The following is a 22,674-nucleotide window of genomic DNA, read 5'->3' on the forward strand; positions in this document are numbered from 1 at the left end:
TATTTGGTTCTATTATTATACTGTGGGTCACATGGTAGATATAAGATACCCTTTGTAGCCACAGAAATCCTTTTTCTCTATATCCCAGTGGCTGTTTATACACAGGCTTTTACAGAATATGCTGGAAATTGGCTAAAAATACTGTCATTTAACATTGATGACCAGATTACCATTTGGTTCTCTTATTATAAGTTTGACAATATTAGCCTATGTATATATCACTGAATATTTTTGCATTGTGATTATATATTAGAAATATTATATGTTACCATTAGGCTCATTTTTCTCTTTCAGTGTATCTGCCAGTGGGCACTGTTTTTTTCATACAATTAAGGCATGGCTTGCTCCAGGGTATATTTACAAGTGTTGTGAGTAAGCAACTTCAGTGAGAACAAGGGGCATTATGGCACATGCGGATATACCTCGCTATAATTGCTTAGGATGTACATACAGCACAAAGCACTTTAACAGTGCCACAATTGCCACCCCTTCATATATCACTGATTGATTCCCGCTATACTTGCAGGAATATACGTGCTGAGTAACTATACCTGGCACATAGATACACGATATCTAAAGATCTTAATGGCCACACTGGTGATTTAACTGTTTAGTGTTGAGTACAAGGAATACCTTGTTTTGGATGGCATGTGGCATTTATGAGTTTTTCCCATAATAGACCTCCATCTTACCCGTAATGTTTTTCTATGGTCAATGTGTTACATGTACCCCTAATAGAGAATTATACAGTTTCTTATATTTATGGTAGTGATGTTACATGTGTTTTCAACCTGCATTATTGTGGATATCCAGTGGTTGCCGTATACACAACTAGAGTGATAAGACAGGCAAGCCTTTTATTTGCGGACATTCCCCACTGGAGATACCCAATCTCCTCTGATCTTGGCAGCTAAGCAGTGGAGGGCCGGGTTAGTACTTGGATGGGAGACCACCTTGGAACACCCTGGCACTGCAAGAAATTGTTCTGCCTAATTGTGCATCACTCGCAATAACACCATTTGGTACTCTGATTCATATGACCTATGATTTAATTTTCTGTGACAGAAATTTCCTAATTGGACATCTGCAGAACAAATGATGGTCATATAACAAATGAGGAACTGTGTGATAACATATTTAATTGGTCATAGATATCAATTTCCGGCCCTCATATATTGTGGTATTTATACCACTAATTATATAAATTGTTATTATATTTTCGCGAAGTTATTGATTTACACATAAGTGACTCCAACAATTTAGTTTTAACAAAAATTTAATAAAGGTATGATTTTATCAGCATTGAATACCAATTCCTCTGAATTAGAGTGCTCCCACACAAGAGTTTACTTTCCAATTCTCTTTTTTTTTTTTGGTCTTTTTTCTTGTATGTGTTAGTACCAGAAAGAAATATCTCTCTGTAAGTTTTGCTGAGATATTCAACTCATAATTGTTGTTTCAGGCATTGAAAAAGCTTTACTCAATTTGCCCATAGTATGAAACCAGTGAGCGACATGAAGAAATTAATAGTGTGCTGAGTTGGGGAGTCCATAATAAAACTGCAAGTGAGAAAAGGGTAATAATGTGTTACAAATTAGCAGGTCACTTAGAGTGTTAATTTACTGTATAATCCACCTCTCGAGTTAGAGATATTGGATCAGGATGTTCAATGCCTTGATCAATAGGTTTCCAGATGATAACCCAAACTCTGCTCTCGTAACTATCACTTTCTCCCAGACCATTATAACAACTGTGATTTTATGTAAATTGTTCTTAATACAAAGGCGGTCTGTTTTAGGTATCCACAATAAATCTATTAATGGAAAGCCTGCTGTAGCTGCAGACTCCACATCTACCCATGGCTTCATTCCGGTAGGGAGAGACCAGTTATGTAGTTGATCTAGGAGGCATGTGTATTGGTATTGCTGTAAATCTGAACGTTTAAGACCCCCATATTTCTGCTATAATGTCATAGTGTGTGTTCCTAACCTAGGAGGCTTATTTTTCCACACATAAAGACACCATAAGCCATCTACATTTTAAGAGATAATGAGATAGACATATATAAGGAATTGTTCTGAAAAGATACATTAGTTTAGGTAGTAGTATCATCTTAAAGGCAGCTATTCTCACCAACCAAGAAATCTCATAGGAGTCCCATGTATGTTTTAGTTGGGACAAATATTTCAGCATCAGGTTATAATAACCTTAAAAACATCTCTAGTATTAGCAGGAATATTTAGTCGCAAATATGTAAGATACAGTACATAGACTTCCATGTACACTGGGATGTTTGTTTGAGTAATGTCATAGTTTTTGGAGGGATGTTAATTGGTAATGCTGCCGACTTTGATGTGTTAATCTTGTAATATGAAATTTTACAGAATTTATCTAATATAGTATGCAAGGTGGGTTGTGACATAAGAGGTTTAAGGGTCTATTTACTAACCCTTGGATGGAGATAAAGTGGCTTGTCACAGGCTAGGTTTGAAAAATGACCGTTAGGAGCTGATTGGCCCCTTAGTGGCAAATAATAAAACATTGTCTGCGAAGAGACATAGCTTATGAGTACCATCAGGGCCGTTTCTTGGGGCAGGCGAGCAGTGCAACCGCACTGGGCGCCCGCCGCGGCACTAACTGGCTCCCTGCTTCCCCCTCCTATTTCTCCCAAAGTAACTGGCTCGGGGGGCGGAGTTTCACGGAAAGACGCGGTTGCGTCGTTACGTCACGACGCAACCCCGTCACTCCGCGAAACTCCCCCCCGAGCGGAGTACAGAGGGGGATCCAAGTTAGGAAGAGGGAAAGGCCGGCGCGAGGAGCGACTGGTGAGGCGGGCCGAAGAGCGGTAATCGCCTCTGTAAGTATTCTCTCTCAATGTGTAAAATGGGGACACCTGCCATAATGTGTGAAATGGGGACTCTTGCCTGCCGTAGTGTGGGGATTTAATGTATCAAGGGCATTGCGGTGTGTGGCATAATATGGTGCAGGGGGCATTACTGTGTGGGGCTTAATATGGTAGAATTTTTTTTCCTGTGGTGGTCGTGATCTGTTGGAGCAAGGTCAAAAACTGGATTGTGAGGTAGTCTTTTCAGACGAGACCACACCCATTTAGATGAGGCCACGCCCCCTTGCCGGGTGTGTGCGCAAGTTTTTTTTTTTATCTAGGTGTGGGAGGGGGGGGGCACATTTTTTTATGTCATGTGGGGGCGCATTTTTAAATCTCGCACTGGGAGCCAAATTGGCTAGAAACAGCCCTGAGTACCATTTACAGTGGGGAATCCCGGAAAGTCTCCTGGATTTCTTATTTTCTGAGCCAAGGGTTCCATTGCTAAGATAAAGATCCACCGAGAAAGAGAGCACACTTGTCTTGTTCCATTATTGATCAGAAATAAAGAAATCCGTTATTGAAAACTCTTGCACTGGATGCATGGTATAAAGCCAATATTGATTCAAAAATAGGGCCAATAAATCCATAAATTGACAACAAAAGTCACATATATTCCCAGTTAAGTCTATCAAAGGCCTTTTCGGCATCAATGATAGTAATATTAACTGATCTTGTGCTCTAGATGACAATCGAATAATATCACTGATTCTTTGTGTGTTGTCTGAGGCTTTCATCCTTTAACATAACCCACTTGATCTGGATGTATTAATCTAGGGATATTGTGGATAGCCTATTTGAAATAAGACGAGCAAATATTTTAATATCATTATTAAGAAGGGCTATGGGTCTATAGTTTTTACAATCTGAGTGGCCTTTGCCTAGTTTAGGAATAGTGATTGTATTTCCAAAAGTTCCTTAGGTAAATACCCCATTTTAGTTGCTACATTGAATAGATTGGTTAAAATATGGTCAAAAGTACTTGAGAAAGAAGTATAGAAGTCACTAATAAAGTTATCTGGCCCTGGGGCTTTACCCTTAGGTAGTGTTTTAATAACTGATGTTACCTCATCAACCGACCATGGAGTATTCAGCAAAGAAAGATCATCTGGAGTTAGAGTTGGTAGGTCTAAATGTGAGAGAAATATTGATATAGTATTTTGATTTGGTTGGGGAGTTAACAACTCAGCTGCTAAATTATATAACTTTGTATTATATTTTGCAAAAACATTAGTGATACATTGTGGGTTGTATGACTTCCTACCCTCATCATCCGGTAGATGGTGAATCCTAATTCTTGCTCTTTGCCTCCCTAGCTTCCTAGCAAGCATTTGTCCCACCTTGTTAGCTGCTGTATAAAATGTATATATCATTTTAGTTTTGTATTTGCATTTGCTCTGTGAAGATTTTTTGTAATTGTGATCTTAGAGCTTGTAGTTGTCTCTTCCCCTCTCTGCTTGGTCTTTTTTTATTTTGCTGTTCTAACTTTGTAAAGTGGGTCAGTGAATGGGGGCACAGTGGACAGTAAGTACCCAGGTCAAATCAATACAGGAGAACATTTGCAAGGCCTAGTATCTGTGTTGACAAAAAGCCTACCTGTATGCACATGGTAATAGGAGCACAGAGGCTCAAATTGTTCACGGCACAATGGGTTCGGGCAGTGCCCCTGCATGGCAGTGTGGCACAGGCATTGGGGCTATTAATTGCCTAGGGCTGAGTCTCTAGGGCAGGCATTCTCAACCACGGTCCTCGAGGCACACTAACAATCCAGGTTTTAGTGATATCCAGGCTTCAGCAGAGGTGACTTAATTAGTAGCTCAGTTATTTTGATTAACCATCTGTGCTGCAACCTGGATATCACTAAAACCTGCACTGTTAGTGTGGCTTGAGGACCATGGTTAGGAATGCCTGCTCCAGGAGGATTTTACCCTGGTGGCCTAGTGCACCTGGATGACAAAAAGACTTAGCTTACAGATGTAGCCATGCTCATCTTTGCTTCAATGCCGCACGTTGCAGCACAGCTTACTGTATGGCATACCGGGCTGCGACTATTTGCAGCTGGCAATCTCTCCATAAATTCCTAATGGCACTAATGGAGCAATCACCAGCTGCGAATAATCACAGCCTTGCACATCATGCAGCATGCCGCATTGCAGTAAGATGAGCATAGCTACATTTGTATCTGCAGACTTTCAATGACACCCAGGTGAGACCTTAACCGATCCTCTCTCGCCTCTCTGGCAACTTTTACCTTGTTCTCTGGAATCTTCTTTCCAGATCATGCTGCTTCTTCTTCCTTCTGTGATGTCTTGTGGCTTTTACTCTTCACTGGAGCGCCTATTTTTCTGTTCTCAACCATCAGAATGCTAGATATTGCAAGTAGGCAAAGTGGTAACATTGCCAACCCAGATTGGCTAACAGTCCCAAAATGTAAACTACCATAGTGAGCCAATCCATTGCTAACTTTATGGACAATAGTGAATCTTACAGACTCACTACTAGCATAACCAGGAGTCTGTGTGGATAGCCAACACTTACCAGAACAAGGGGATCAGGTAAGTCTTTAAATTTTAGTGCTGGCTCTATCCTGCTACCTGCCAACATAATTCTAATCTTTTTATATAACTTTAAAGATTCTAAGGGATTTCTTATGGTCATTTACATACCAAAATAGTTAATTTGTATAAATTCTATATTCTATATATTCTAAATTCTAAAGTGTTGTTCAAGGTTCAAAGGAAGGTTTCTTGAGTAGCCAATGATAAACAACTGGCCTCTTTTGTGGTATTGATCTATAGTCACCATAATAAGTTCATAATATATTATTTTTTGTCATTTAGGTGCCAGTGGAAGGAATCATCATTCTGCATCAGTTCCCCTTCTCCTCCAATTTGCAACGCATGTCTGTGATCACTCAGGTTATTGGCGACAGAAACCTGTCATTGTTCATGAAAGGAGCACCAGAAATGGTCATCCGTTACTGTAAGCCTGAAACAGGTAAATAAAGCAACATAAGCAAAAGATAATATAAAGGTTAAAAAGGCTAATGCAAAAATTTTGCATCATAATGAAATTAGTAACATAGTAACATAGTATCTAAGGTTGAAAAAAGTAAATTTGTCCATCGAGTTCAACCTATTTGTGGTCTCCTATGCAGTTTTAATTTACGACTAATTTGGCTGATGCTGATGTCAGCTGTTGTACTTCAATGTCAGCCGTTGTGTTTTAATAACTATAGTGCGTAACTACGCACCATAACCCTGAATATCCTTATCCAAATGGAATTTATCTAACCCATTCTTAAAGGTGTTGACTGAGTCCGCCATTACTACTTTCTCAGGCAGGGAATTCAAAACACGTATTGTCCTTACTGTGTAAAAACCTTTTCACCACATTGTGCGGAATCTCCTCTCCTCTAACTTAAGCAAGTGTTCACGTGTCCTCTGTGCTGATCTTATCAAAAACAGGTCCCGCAAGCTCTGTGTATGGTCCCCTTATATATCTGTAGATGTTGGTCATGTCCCCACTTAGTCTTCTCATTTCCAGTGTAAACATGCCTAGCCTTGCAAGCCTTGTTCGCTATGTCATTATCATTTTTGCTTAAGACTCCTGACTTGTCTTTTAAAGGGCCTATACTCTCCTTCTTTAATCTCTTGCTGCTGATGTATTAAAAAAAATTGGGGGATTTGCTTTGCTTTCCTTTGCTACTAGTTTTTCAGTTTCTACTTTAGCCGCTCTTATTTCTTTTTTGCGTATTTTGTTACAATCCTTATAGTGCTGAAATGACTCCGCATTCCCTTCAGATTTGTATTTTTGGAATGCTCGACTTTTAGTGCCCATTAGTTCCTTTATCTTTTTGTTAAGCCAAATTGGTTTGGGGTTTTTATTCCTTCTTTTGCTGCTCCTGGGAATAAATTTGCAAGTATTTTTAACTAGCAGTGATTTTAATACATCCCATTTCTCTGTAGTATTTTTTTCTTGAAACATATTTTCCCATTCAATGTCCCTAAAAGCTTCCCTCAACATGTCAAAGTTGGCTTTGCTAAAGTTTAGAGTCCTAGTTGAACCAGTATAAGACTGCTTCTGAAAACTGATATTGAATGTGACCATATTGTGGTCGCTGTTTCCTATGGGCTCCCCTACTATAATATTTGATACCAAATCCCCAATGTTTGTTAATACCAGGTCTAAGATTGCATTGTACCTAGTTGATTCCTCGATTGATTGAACTAAGTAGTTATCAGTTAGCATGTTTCAAAACATATTACCCTAGCAGTATCGCATTAATCATTTTTTCAATTTATCTCTGGATAGTTAAAATCTCCCATCACTACTATGTCTCCTACTCCTGCTGCTCTTTCAATTTGTTTCAGTAACAATTCCTTATCAGACACATTAATAACAGGAGGCCAGTAGCATAACCCCAATACTAACTTTTTTTTATTCCTTTATCCCCGCATGCAGTTTCTACCCATAACGGCTCAACAGTATTCACAGTCCCCTCTTAAATATCTTCCCGTATATCAGGTTTTAAACACGGCTTTATGTAAACACATACCCCTCCACCCCGTTTATTTAGTCTGTCTCTCCTGAACAGTGTATAACCTTCTAGATTGACTGTCCAGTCATGAGATTCATCCCACCAGGTGTGCGCCGGCACACTTCATGGGTTTTGGTTTTGGATCTGTGTCTCCTTCGTGTGTTGGATTTGTATTTTTTTTACAAAAATGATAAAAACAACTAAAATCACAGAATTTGGGCCTGTTTTTGTTCCTACAGTATTATTAACATTGATAACATTAATTTCCACTCATTTCCAGTCAATTTTGACTACCTCACAGCTTACAATATTGGTATCATCCAGTTTAGGCCAAAAGGTTGCACTGAGGTAGCTGGATGACTAAGCTAAGCGACAGCAGTGGGCGACATAAACATGTGGCACTTAAACTTCCAACATGGCACATCTCGAAAACAGAAAGGCATTGCAGTGGCAGACAGAGTGGCAGTTTAATAAACTACAAATATGTTTGTCATCTACTCAAGAAGACAATCAGCAAAGCTCCAAACAGCGCATAATGCAAAGAAAAGAGGTGCATGATATAATTGTCCTTGGGCCCTTCCACCCCTCCCACCCAGCTTTATGTTGTATAAATTAAACAGAACATGCACAGTTTACCAAACAATCACTTCAGCGAAAGACTGTCACTTGTGGCTGAAATGATTGGTTTGTTTGGGCCCCCACAAAACAAGTTGCCAATGGGCAGTGGACATTGCTGGCAATGATCTCTATGTGCACAAGCTGGCTCTGCATAAGCAAGATGTCGTCATTGTCATCATCATCTGATTCCTCACCTACATCAATGTGTACATCATCTTCTTCACACACTATTAATTCATCCTAGCAGGAATCCACCATTACATTTTTGGACGTAATTGGCGGTAAAGGTCTTCCTCATGGAAAATGTAATTCATTTTGACGAACATCATCTTTTCCTCATTTTGGGGTAACCTCCTACGCCTGTTACTGACAAGGTTCCCAGCTGCACTGAAAAATCTTTCTGAGTACAAATTGGAGTTGGGCAGCTTAAGTAAAGCAAAGCCAGTTTGTGCAAGGGCCTCCAGATTGCCTTTTTTTGTCCTGCCATTAGTGAAATGTACTGTCTGATATGATTATTTTGATGCTATCACTAAAATAATCATCAACTATGAATATTACACTGCAGTCTGGCCTACAACGTCATAATACGTGTATGAATATTAAGCTGTGGTAGATTGACAGAGCACCCATTGACGGACACAACAGCACCTTGTTGGACACAGCAGCCCCTTGATGGACGGACAGAGCACCCCTGGAGGACACAGCAGCCCTATGATGGACCGACAGAGCACCCCTGGATGGACACAACAGCCCCTTGTCGGACACAGCAGCCCCTTGATGGATGGACAGAGCACCCCTTGTCGAACACAGGAGCCCCTTGATGGATGTACAGAGCACCCATGGATGGACACAGAAGTCCCTTGTCGGACACAACAACCCCTTGATGGACTGACAGAGCACCCCTGGATGGACACAGAAGCCCCTTGTCAGACACAGCAGCCCCTTGATGAACGGACAGAGCACCCCTGAACAGATACAGCAGCCCCTTGATGGAAGGACAGAGCACTCTTGGAGGACACAGCAGCCCCTTGATGGTCCGACAGAGCACCCCTAGATTGACAGAGCACCCCTGGATGGTCACAGCAGCCCCTTGATGGACAACACAGCACCCCTGAATATGGACCAGCTAGAGTTGGAGTACGACCTACAGTATCGCAATACATGTATGATTATTATTACACTGTGGTCTGGCCAGCAGTGTCTCAGAAAAATATTAGTATAGTTCACTGGGTTATAGCACAAAATATACACACGCACACACACATATATAATATATATATATCGAAAAGAGAAGGGATCAGTGCACTAGTCCACGTCAGAGAATATATGTGTGTGTATATATATATATATATATATATATATATATATATATATATATATATATATATATATATATATATATATATATATGCAGTTCTTAATCCTGTTTTCGTATTTTATGGTCCACAGGATGGGTTTAATAGGCTCAAATAGCCTGATACACCTTCCCTGTGTTACGGGCGGCTGCTCAATTCCTAAATAGTGCCAATCAGTACAAAGGCTCACAGAGAAAATCTAGAAAAACAACAGGAAGAACAAGCGCCTATGGTGTAGTATTTCTACATGACGTATGTCGTGAAGGAGGATGTTTGTTTACATATGCTACTTTGACCTCTTCAACTCTGTAAGTCACGAGTTGTAAGCATTTCCATGTGAACGGGAACAGTGAGGTATCACTGCCTCCGGTCAGTCACGTGTCATCCAGGAGTTTTGGGGGGGAAAAAATCGGTATACGACCTTAGATAACCCCACGACCAGTACGACGCAAGATAAATCAAGCGAACACCATTTTTTGGAACAGAGACCAAAGAGGCCGTACAGAGACAAAGAACACCAGGACAGAATCAAGGAAAACAGTTACCATACATCTCAATTAAAATGCAGGTTACAAGACGGGGGAAACGAGGAGGAAGAGGAAAATCCCAGAAAAAGAAACTCAAGGTAATTGACCCTAAAGACAAGGGAATCTTCAACCTATCGTCACATACCTTAACACAACCACAAATCACCTTACTTAGCAAGGGGATTACCTTTGCCCCTACACACAAACCGGAGAAGTTTCAAATGTTTGTTGATTTGAACAAATACATCAGGAATTTAACCCTAAAAAGGCACTTTTCAAGGAAAGAAAACGCCATTCTGACCAACTTTAATTTCTCCAAATCAGGACTAAAACCGCCATCAAAGTTCTATCCCTTGGAGTCTAAAGGGTCACATATAAATATCTTTTTAGTAAAAAAGGACCTAATCGATGAGAATGACTTTAAGATTAAAGAACATAATTTAACCAATCGTGAGAAACATGCATTAAAGGAATTGAAGGGGAATGACTCCATTATACTAAAACCAGCAGATAAATGTGGTGGACTAGTCATCCAAGACAATAGTGTCTACATCCAAGAAGCACTAAGACTTCTGAATGATACATCATCGTATAAACCACAACCTAAGGACCCGACCGAGGATTTCATTGAGGAACTGAGAAAAATACTGGTGCAAGGATTATATAAAAATATTATCACAAAAGATGAGTATCAATGCCTTATGAACAGTAATCCCATCATCTCAATCATTTATCATCTCCCGAAAATTCATAAGAACCTTAATCTACCACCGTGAAGGCCAATCATAGAAAGTATCGACTCAATAACATCCCATTTATCTGAGTATGTTGACTTTTTTTTAAACCGCATGTCCAAAATCTCCCCTCCTTTTTAAAGGATACTACCAGTGTTTTGAATCACCTCAGAGATTTTAAATCGGAAGAAAATTTCCTATGGACTACAATTGATGTACAATCACTCTATACAAGCATAACTAATGAAAAAGGAATCAAGGTGTGCAGTGAAATCTTGGAAACCAACCCAAATATAACAAACTTGCACTGTGATTATATCTGTACTTTGATCGAATTCATTTTAACACATAATTATTTTAAATTTATGGATACCGTTTATCTACAGACCTGCGGAACAGCAATGGGTACTGTTTTCGCGCCAAGTTATGCTAACATCCCAAAGGGGATGTGGGAAAGGAGCTTCATTTATAATTCTGACTATTTTGGGAGGAATATTTGACTTTATAAACGCTATATCGATTACATCATTTTAATTTGGGATGGTGAACTGTCTGGTTTTAATGGTTTTATGGATTTTATCCACAACAATGATTTTAATCTGAAATTTACAAGTAAAACAAGCATCGAATTATTGTATCTGATGTTATCTCAGAATGGGGACAAAATATCTACATTATGGAAGTGGACATACTTGCAACTGGAAGAACAATATCCCTTTCTCCCAAATGTACAGGATTAGAAGAAATTGCAGTGATCCCGATGCATTCAGGGATCAATCACAGATTTATGCTGAAAGATTCAAAGAAAGAGGATACCCAAAACACATTGTAAAAGGAGCAATGGAACGAGGTGAAAAACTTGATAGAGAGACATTACTCAGACCAAGAACAGAACTGAATGGAAGGAACAAGAAGATGGTGGCTCCCTTTGTTACACAATTTAATTGTGAATAGACTAAAATTAAAAAGGTCTTCTCCAAACATTGGCATATTTTGAAAATGGACCCAGTTTTGAAAGAAATTCAAGATGAAAGACTTTGTAAAATGCAATACGACTTCAGTAATATATATGATCGAATGTGGATGCAATCTGAAATATATCGGGAAGACTAAAAGACCGTTGAAACTTCGAATCCAGGAACATGTGCAAAATATTAAAAATAAATTGGAGAGCCATCCGTTATCAAAACATTTCTCTCGTGCATGGTTCCAGTCCAGATACATTAACATTTAGGGCACTTGAGCATGTGAAACTGGGTCCGAGGGGAGGTGATTTATTGAAGAAATTGTCCCAACGTGAGATGTATTGGATTTTTACATTGGGTACATTGTCCCCAAAAGGACACAATGAGGGGTATGAAATAGCCCCCTTTCTCTAAAAATTGGCCTGATTTTATATATCTGCTAAATTTGAAATCACTATTTTATAGGACATATCAGTATTTTTATGTATTTTTATTTATTTATGTATTTGTTTGCATCTTTTCTCAGACCTGTATAGATATATTCCCATAGATCTAGGTATTATACCTCTAGATACACGATTTATAATAAGTACATACAGTACGTCCATAATGAAATTATGATATATCCCTCTTGGTTACTAGATGTATAATGTATAATATTAAATATACGTAATATCCTTGATTATATTATTCAATATCCTTATTTTTTACTCATATAGTTTATAATACATCTCCGATTAGAGTACGTTATTTTAGGTATTGGCAACATCCTCTCTTGTTTCTATATGTATTGCTTATATAAATTTTATCATATGTATTTTATTATATTAATATTATATTTATTTATCTTTTTTTTATATATATATATATATATATATATATATATATATATATATATATATATATATATATATATAGTAATTCCCTGTACATTTCATTCTATGTATGTATTCTGTTGGATCAAAGGTGTGGCATACACAAATTGATGCCACATGTGGAGGATGTTTGTGTACATATGCTAATTTGACCTCCTCAACTCTGGTAAGTCACGAGTTGTAAGCATTTCCATGTGAACGGGAACAGTGAGGTATCACTGCCTCCGGTCAGTCACGTGTCAGCCAGGAGTTAATCTCCTGTTTATATATGCTAATTGTGCCCCCTCAGCTCTTCCCTCATGAGCTGTCAGTGTCTCTGTATGACCGGTTGCGTCTAGATTCTCTTCGCGCTAAGGACCTTTCCCATAACCCCCTGGGTCCATGTCACAATCTATTTGGAATAGAAAAGTGTGGCGAGCGAAGCGGAGCGGAGCGAGACACCGAGCCCGATGCGTGGCGAGCGATGCGTGGCGAGCGAAGCGAGCCCGCGAGGGGTCCAATGCTGCATAGAAAGAAAAAAATACCCTAAACGAACGGAGAACGAAGGAAACATTTAGGAGCTGTAAGGACGGAAGTTGTCTCCTGCCCACTCGTTTTGTCACGTCCAGGTCCTTTGCACGAAGGCAACATAGACACAACCCTGTATGACCAGGAGGGACGAGACACCGCTACTTCCGGTCTGACGTACTTCCACCAGGAACCTGCTCCTGGCGGTTACCATGGTAACTATCGAGCACGGCCTTTACAGGTCGCACCCGGATGACTTAGTTTTACTACATTTTGGCCCCCGAATTTGAAAGAAAATGGGACATTCTTATATGTACATGTGTAATGAAATGTGTTATGTGTTTTTTATATATGTAATTTACAAATGTCGTTTTTTCGTCACTTCCGCTTCCGTCGATGACGCGGACCGGAAGTAATTTGAATAGTTCATTAGCAATCAAGAGGGGCATAAATAGGACCCCAGAGACTGTATCCTTATCTCCTGATGAAGCCTTTTGGAGGCGAAACGCATTGAGAGACCTACTTGATGACAAAATTGACCTCATACTCAATATTGAGCTAAGCCTATTCTTATTATTATTCTTTATTTTTATTTTTGTATCAATTAATAAATGTTATTATATTTTTATAAATATTGAGAGGAATCTATGCCTAAACTGAGCTTTCAGATGCCTGGGTAAAAGATCAATATTAATACGCATGACCAAAGTATATCTGTGGTACGCATGCCATTTGTTATTACTTCATTTTTTCTGATTGACCAAAAAGTTACTACGCTATGCAGCGAATGTGTGTATCCACCTGCTTCTTTTAGATCCTGAGTGACCAGAACTAAAAGAGGGAGAGTTTGATGTGCCTTATACCAAGTAACTATCCGGTACGCAATGTCTTGTTTTGCGCATGACACATGTTGTGAAGAAATACTACACCATAGGCGCTTGTTCTTCCTTTTATATATATATATATATATATATATATATATATATATATATATATATATATATATATATATATATATATACACTGCTCAAAAAAATAAAGGGAACACATAAACAACACACTGTAACTCCAAGTCAATCACACTTCTGTGAAATCAAACTGTCCACTTAGGAATCAACACTGATTGACAATCAATTTCACATGCTATTGTGCAAATGGAATAGACAACAGGTGGAAATTATAGGCAATTAGCAAGACACCCGCAATAAAGGAGTTGTTCTGCAGGTGGTGACCACAAACCACTTCTCAGCTCCTATGCTTTCTGCCTGATGTTTTGGTCACTTTTGAAAGCTGGCCGTACTTTCACTCTAGTGGTAGCATGAGACGGAGTCTACAACCCACACAAGTGGCTCAGGTAGTGCAGCTCATCCAGGATGGCACATCAATGTGAGCTGTGGCAAGAAGGTTTGCTGTGTCTGTCAGCGTAGTGTCCAGAGCATGGAGGCGCTACCAGGAGACAGGCAAGTACATCAGGAGATGTGGAGGAGGCCGTAGGAGGGCAACAACCCAGCAGCAGGACCGCTACCTCTGCATTTGTGCAAGGAGGAACAGGAGGAGCACTGCCAGAGCCCTGCAAAATGACCTCCAGCAAGCCACAAATGTGCATGTGTCTACTCAAATGATCAGAAACAGACTCCATGAGGGTAGTATGAGGGCCCGACGTCCACAGGTGGGGGTTGTGCTCACAGCCCAACACCGTGCTGGACATTTGGCATTTGCCAGAGAACACCAAGATTGGCAAATTCGCCACTGGCGCCCTGTGCTCTTCACAGATGAAAGCAGGTTCTCACTGAGCACATGTGACAGACATGACAGAGTCTGGAGACGCCAAGGAGAACGTTCTGCTGCCTGCAACATCCTCCAGCATGACCGGTTTGGCAGTGGGTCAGTAATGGTGTGGGGTGGCATTTCTTTGGGGGACCGCACAACCCTCCATGTGCTCGCCAGTGGTAGCCTGACAGCCATTAGGTACCGAGATGAGATCCTCAGACCCCTTGTGAGACCATATGCTGATGCGGTTGGCTCTGGGTTCCTCCTAATGCAAGACAATGCTAGACCTCATGTGGCTGGAGTGTGTCAGCAGTTCCTGCAAGACGAAGGCATTGATGCTATGGACTGGCCTGCCCGTTCCCCAGACCTGAATCCAATTGAGCACATCTGGGACATCATGTCTCACTCCATCCACAAATGCCACGTTGCACCACAGACTGTCCAGGATTTGGTGGATGCTTTAGTCCAGGTCTGGGAGGAGATTCCTCAGGAGACCATCCGCCACCTCATCAGGAGCATGCCCAGGCGTTGTAGGGAGGTCATACAGGCACGTGGAGGCCACACACACTACTGAGCCTCATTTTGACTTGTTTTAAGGACATTACATCAATCATTGGATCAGCCTGTAGTGTGTTTTTCCACTTTAATTTTAAATGTGACTCCAAATCCAGACCTCCATGGGTTAATAAATTTGATTTCCATTGATAATTTTTGTGTGATTTTGTTGTCAGCACATTCAACTATGTAAAGAACAAAGTATAAAATAAGAATATTTCATTCATTCAGATCTAGGATGTATTGTTTAAGTGTTCCCTTTATTTTTTTGAGGAGTGTATATATATATATATATATATATATATATATATATATATATATATATATATATATATATATATATTTTTTTTATTATATTTTTTTGTAAATTATATTTTTAGCTTTTATTTATATTTTCACTGGGGCAGAGTCTTTGGATGGACGGACACATCAACCCCTTGTTGGACACAGCAGCCTCTTGATGGACCAACAGAGCACCCCTAGATTGTCAGAGCACTCCTGTATGGACACAGCAGCCCCTTGATGAACAATACAGCAGTCTGACCAGAGGTGTCACACAAAAACAATAGTATAGTACACTGGGGTACAGCGTAAAAAATATATATATATTTTTAATTATATTTTTAGCTTTTATATTTTTTTTACACTGGGCAGAGCCCCTGGATGGATAGACACAGCAGCCCCATGACAGACACAGGAGCCCTTGATGGCAGGACAGAGCACCCCTGGAGGACACAGCAACCCCTTAATGGATGTACAGAGCACCGCCTGATGGACACAGCAGCCCCTTGATGGACAACACAGCACCTCTGGATGGACACTGCACGAATATGTCTGCTCAATACAAGCTCCACAGCCGGAATGAAGATGGCGCGATCACCGGGGACCTTTACAGAATGCAAAACCAGTGAGAATACGACAGTGGGAGGATGACGTTTTGTCTCGTTTTGGGATCTGAGTCAGGTGGGAAAACCCAAGCCTGACTATGATCCCGATTCAGAACGCTATTTTTGGGAAGTAGACTCGCTCATCTCTAAATGAAATATGATTATTTAAACAGTGACCTCTTGAGGATGCTGTGTAAAATAACTATAACTTAATGTTTTTATTTTTTTTCTACTGCGGGAGTGTACAGATTGTGTCTGGGAGGTGAGTTGAGTTCCCACGACACAAGTGCATCTGTAGGGGGGATGTTGTAGTCGTTCCCTAGGGATTAGTATAGCAGATAAGGCTGGAACTGAGATTGCAGCGTCTCCTGGCCACTTTTCCTCTTTGGTTGATTATAATTGAATAAAAAGCTGTGACCTTTAAGCCAAGCTGCTTCTGTGCCCGGGATGCAGTTACTTTGCTGGCTGTCGGGATCCCAGTGTGTCCGTGTCGTTATTTCAGTTATAGGTAAGTTTAACTTAGTTGTTTAATTTTATTCCATATGCTATTTTAAGGTCATGTAGGGACCATTAATTAAATTTTATTTTGAAGGTAATACTTGGTTTAGTATTATAAGGTTTAATGTGTTAATTAGAGATAAACCAATGGAGCTCTTATGAGGAAAGTAATTCCTTTTTGTGGAACGCTTGTATTGTAAAATGGTATTTACTCCATTATCTTTTGGGAAGCTTTTCTTTTCAGTTGGATGTTCTCTCCCATAGTGCATTTGGTCTTTGCAATATACCATAATCATGTACAGTAACATGTATTCCAGGGGCAATGCATTTTTGTAGTCTTTTTGTAGTCTTTTAATGAAATCAGAAAGTCACTAATTAACATGGGACACAATTGTGGTCATCTATGCATCAACTTCATATTGTATACTCTGTAGTTTTACCAGGGTCAAAACTTTTTTTTTCAATTTATTTTATTTTATACATTCCCTTGATGCTAAATCTAAATATTTATTACATAGTATGTTGTTGTTTTTTTTTTTTTTTACTTTACTTTATAAATCCATGATTTTTTTGTGTGGCAGTATTGCTTAACTACATGAACCTTGAACACATACACATACTGTACTATACATCCCAATATTGTTGCAATGCAAATCACTCAGGGTATGCCTAGTACTTCTGATATGCCCTTGCTGCACCTAAAATATCCTTGGATGTAAAAAAAAACCACATTGGATTGAGCAAATATCCGGGAGCCTGCTTACCTAAAAGGCGGCCAGATAATCTAGGTGCGGTCTCTCATCTCCGACATAGATGAGCACAGCATTGAAATTCTCTGATCAGAGGTCTATCTTCATTTAGATTTTTAAACCCATGTATTCATTTTACATGGGTTTAAAAATCTAAATGAAGATAGACACAGTATGTAAGTATGTAACTGTACAGAGACAAATTTATATTTTTTTTGTAAGTGTTGAATATACTAATAAATATTTAGCATTTTACAAATACTGGGTACACACATTTAATTATTCACCAATATGTGGCAATGTTAAGGAATGCTTTTTGTTACACTAATAATAGCACTTTCCCATACACTGCCTGTAGATCACTAAGATATATGTGAGTTATTTTATTTATTATTTATTAACAGTTTCTTATAAAGCACAGCAAATTCCGTTGTGCTTTATGATTGGAACAACAGTAAGAGAACATAACTGGGTAATAACAGACATAGAGAGGGGCGTATCTAGAGAGGAGGGGACCCGTGTTCAGTCTCTGGGTGTGGGCCCCCTCCGCTCCCGTCACCATAGCCAGCAACAGCGCTGTTAGCGCTCTGTCTGAGCAATAGAGACTCTGGCACAGTGCCAGAGTCTACAGTGCATGCGCAAGTCTCCGAAAAAATGGCGCGACGGCCATTTTTCTGGAGACCTGAGCATTTGCTGTAGACTCTGGCACTTTTCCAGAGTCTCTAGTGCTCAGATAGAGTGCTAACAGCACTGCTGCTGGCTATGGTGATGGGAGTGGAGGGAGCCCATGCACAGACACCAGAAAGGTAAGTATTGAAGAAATGGGTGCGGTGTGGGCCCCCTCCGGACCCAGGTGACCGTGTACACCACACACACTGCACCCATTATAGATATGCCACTGGACATAAAGGTAGGAAGGCCTTGCTCACAAGCTTACAATCAATAGGAAACTAGGGGCCTAATTCAGATCTGATCGTAGCAGCAAATTTGTTAGCTAATGGGCAAAACCATGTGCACTGCAGGTGGGGCAGATATAACATGTGCAGAGAGAGTTAGATTTGGGTGGGTTATTTTTTTATGTGCAGGGTAAATACTGGCTGCTTTATTTTTACACTGAAATTTAGATTTCAGTTTGAACACACCCCACCCAAATCTAACTCTCTCTGCACATGTTATATCTGCCTACCCTGCAGTGCACATGGTTTTGACCATTAGCTAAAAAATTTGCTGCTGCGATCAGATCTGAATTAGGCCCTAGGTATTGATACACAAGGATAAATACTGTCTGTTTCATAATGGTCCACCAGATTGCAAAGGTACTTACTGGGCTGTATGACACGGTCACCAGGCAATGTTCGCCAAGGGTCAGGAGGATGTGAAAGTGGAGGAAGACAAAATATGTGAGGATATGTGTGGACTGCACAGAGGGGATGTAATTAGATAGGGAGGCATTGAAGGTTTTGTGGGTGGGTCCGGAGGTTAGAGGATTCTTTTCCACTGTACATTGCTAGCAAATTCAATTTTGACTCTCCTAAGTGCTGGATAATAAATCTAACACTTTGAAGGGCAATTTCACTGACAATGGGTGATAAATTAACCCCCTGTTGTTTCCAATACTGGCAACTAGTTTGGCACTTAATTAAGACGTAAACCTGTCATGTTTCTTAAATAGTTCCACGAGGTTTTTCCAAGACGCTTGACCTCTATACAAAGCAAGGTTTCAGAGTTATTGGATTGGCGTATCGATCACTGCAGAATAATGGACTACCAGATTCACTAGACATAGACAGGTAAACGTTATATCGATTTTTAAACTACTGGGATCAATAAAAAGTATCATATTGCATTGTCTTTCCAAGCAGCCTCCCGCCACTGGTGTTTACTGAGGTGAGTAGGTTGCTGTACAAAAACATGTCTGTTATGTGGCTGAGTTGTGTGACGTTCTGGACCAGTTGTATTAGCTGCACCTTGCAAAGCTACATGTCAGGAGTCCTTCTCATCCACTGCTTGTGTTAGTATTAATCTAGCTGTACCCATTGTTACAGTTAAGGGAGACACCCCACATTAGCTCCAAATGGGTTGGGGCTGAAATGCTGGCGGTTGGAATGCCGGTGGTCAAAACAACAACTGTAGCATCCCAATTCTTAGAATCCCAACAGGGGTTGGGAAACAATTCTAATTTACCTCCGTAACCCTTCCTTCTCGCAGTCTAAACGTAACCCCCTCTGCCCCCCCCCATCTGACCCCCCCCTCTGCTTAACCCTCCCCTGTGGTGACTAACCCTAACCCTCCTTCCCACAGCCTAAACCTAACCTCCTCCACACCCATGTAGCCTAACCCTCCCCAGTGGTGACTAACCCTAATCCCCCCTCCCCACAGCCTAAACCTAACCCTCCCTTCCTGCAGCATAACCTTAACCCTCCTATTTGGGATGCCAGCGCTGGCATTCTGAACCATGTCGGGATTCTTATGTCAGTATTGTGATAGCTGGGATCCCGACCATCAAGATCCTGGCCTGACCCCCTCCAGACAAGAGTTAGGGTCTTATCTCTACCATCTGGTCCAAAGGAACATACTGTAATAATTGCCTTGCTGTAATAATAGTAATCAAAAGATAGAAAGTGGCGAGACAAACCGCACTAGATCGCTCCCGTCTCTAAAGAAATCCTCCTAAGAAAGGAGGTAAGTTTCAACAGGAGACTGATTTAAATTCAAAAAATATAACCAGCTACCATATTATTCAAAAAAAGAATATCTTTTTTGGTTAATTTCATTGGTTGGTGGTGCTCCCCAGAGTCAGAAATAGCACAATGTTAGGGAAAGAAAAGAAGACTTTTTTGGGGGCACTCTTAGTTATATTACACCTGTACAGGAAAATGCTGTCATCAATAAAATATAACTTTTATTAAGTGTATTTAAAATATCTGAGATTGTGTTTAATCAACAAAAAATGCAGCAGTGAAATCATGCCCTGCAATTTAATTGGGTATAGGGTTATTCCCAAAGTGGGTATTTTATAGGCTATGAAAGCCCACAAATATTGATATCCACACACCTATTATCATTGGGACCTATGTTGGTAATAGGGTATATTGTTCAATCTGAAATTCCTAAAACGGCACTAATTGGTACAGAACAAAAATACCATTAAACAGTATATTAAGGTATCAAAGTGCATATAGCGCTGACTGTTGAAGTTTCTTCCTTTCCTATAAGTTAGTAGCTCTTACCCCGGTTATCAATCTTTTTAGTGTAAAAAAACGGTAGTGATCAGCTCAATCTCTATAGTGGTCACGTGTTGGGGAATCTTAAAGTAAACTGTAATTTAATCAACGACACATAGTACGGGTGTGTTTCAACTTTTTATACATAAGAGGAGTCCTATGTTGGGTTGCAGCCGCAGATTTATGAAAAAGGACACCAAGTGGTATTACTGACATTAAACATTGTACCGTATTGATCAATTATTCTGTTATTATCGATATAGCTGTCAGTAGATTAACCCAGATGTCCACACTTTATCTATAGGAAATGTTGCAACCTGATCTGTGTATTCAGAAAAATATTTGCAAGCTCGTACAGAAATCATACATGGGTTGCAGAATAATATATTATAACACCAGGCTAGGGAGACAGCAAAAATACACTGTGCTCTATAAGGATACACTGTGCCCTTGTTGTTACAAAAGCCGGTAGATTATTCAATCACATCTACAGGATACAAATATTTATATAGCTGTCAGCAGATTAACCCAAGTGTCCACATTTTATCTATTAGAGATGTTGCAACCTAATCTGTGTGTTCAGCAAGATGTTTGCAAGTTTGTACAGAAATCACGTATAGGCTGTAAGGTAATATATTACAGCACTGGGCTAAAGAGAGAACAAAACAAAATCTGTGCTCTATAGAAGGATACAATGTGCCTTTGTTGTTACAACCGCCGGTGAAATTATTCAATCACATCTAAGGAATACAAGTTTCTCATATCAGAAAGCCACAGTGTGACAATTTAGCCTCCTCATCTGAGTCATATGTGGTTTAGGCATTCGTACTCACAATTAGACACGTGGAATATTCATTCAATGTGTGTTTCTCTGTGATTACGTGTAATTGAGGAAATGTAACTAATACACTGTGTCTATTCGATATGTGGAAGTTTGCCTCCCCTAAATGTTATTAATGATTTATACAGGCTCTCACATTTAGTATGGATTAGTCTAATTACCTTATTCCACGTGTCTAATGCTATGACACCCCTACGAATTGCTGCCACTCCATGTTATCTCCACCAAAAGGTCCCTTCCCGTCAATCACTCTGCACTGATATTTTCACTGCGAGCTACCTTGGCATGTGCGCAGTGCGATTGCGGTGCATGCACAGTCTACTGATACTTGTTCAGTTGTGTGAACATCGGCATTGCATACAAACATGAATTAGGCCCACTGTGCAGAACTCTCTGCAGATCATATAAATCCTCTGATCTAAAGAGCTTATTTTTATCTACTTTCTTCAATGGAATCGGGAGGTCATGCATCTAAAATTTTAAAGCAGCTCACATGATACGACATCATGATCAGACTTTGTAAAGAACGTTTGAAGCCGGTTATCCATCCTGCATACAGTACATACAGTTGAAACTCAGAAAATTAGAATATCGTGCAAAAGTTAATTTTTTTCAGTAATTCCATTTAAAAGGTGAAATTAATATATTATATAGACTCATTACATGCAAAGTGAGATATTTCAAGCCTTTATTTGTTATAATTTTGATGATTGAGACTTACAGCTTACAAAAACCCCAAATCCAAAATCTCAGAAAATTAGAATATTACATAAAATCAACAAAAAAAGGATTTTAAATACAGAAATGTTGGCCCTCTGAAAGGTATAATCATGCATATGTACTCAGTACTTGGTTTGAGCATGAATTACTGCCTCAATGTGGCGTAGCATGAATTCTATTAGCCTGTGACACTGCTGAGGTGTTATGGAAGACCAGGATGCTTTAATAGCGGACTTAAGCTCTTCTGCATTGTTCGATCTCATGTCTCTCATCTTTCTCTTGGCAATGCCCCATACATTCTCTATGGGGTTCAGGTCAGGCAAGTTTGCTGGCTTATCCTGCACAGTAATCCCACGGTCATTGAACCAGGTTTTGGTACTTTTGGCAGTGTGGGCAGGTGCCAAGTCCTGCTGGAAAATGAAGTC

At 39.9% G+C, this 22,674-nt stretch overlaps 1 protein-coding gene and 1 pseudogene across 3 annotated transcripts in view; both read left to right on the forward strand.

Annotated features, from left to right (window-relative positions):
- LOC134909504 (probable cation-transporting ATPase 13A4) overlaps positions 1-22,674 on the forward strand; it is a 293,601-nt gene that overhangs the window by 142,684 nt on the left and 128,243 nt on the right. For all 3 annotated transcript variants that reach the window (XM_063916441.1, XM_063916439.1, XM_063916440.1), the window contains 2 exons: positions 5,725-5,881; positions 19,137-19,254. In XM_063916441.1, the coding sequence (XP_063772511.1) occupies positions 5,725-5,881; positions 19,137-19,254 (275 nt within the window). The remainder of the gene's footprint in view (positions 1-5,724; positions 5,882-19,136; positions 19,255-22,674) is intronic.
- On the forward strand, positions 860-979 carry LOC134911948 (5S ribosomal RNA; annotated as a pseudogene).

The sequence above is a fragment of the Pseudophryne corroboree genome, chromosome 4 (assembly GCF_028390025.1).
Source record: "Pseudophryne corroboree isolate aPseCor3 chromosome 4, aPseCor3.hap2, whole genome shotgun sequence".
NCBI lineage: Eukaryota > Metazoa > Chordata > Amphibia > Anura > Myobatrachidae > Pseudophryne > Pseudophryne corroboree.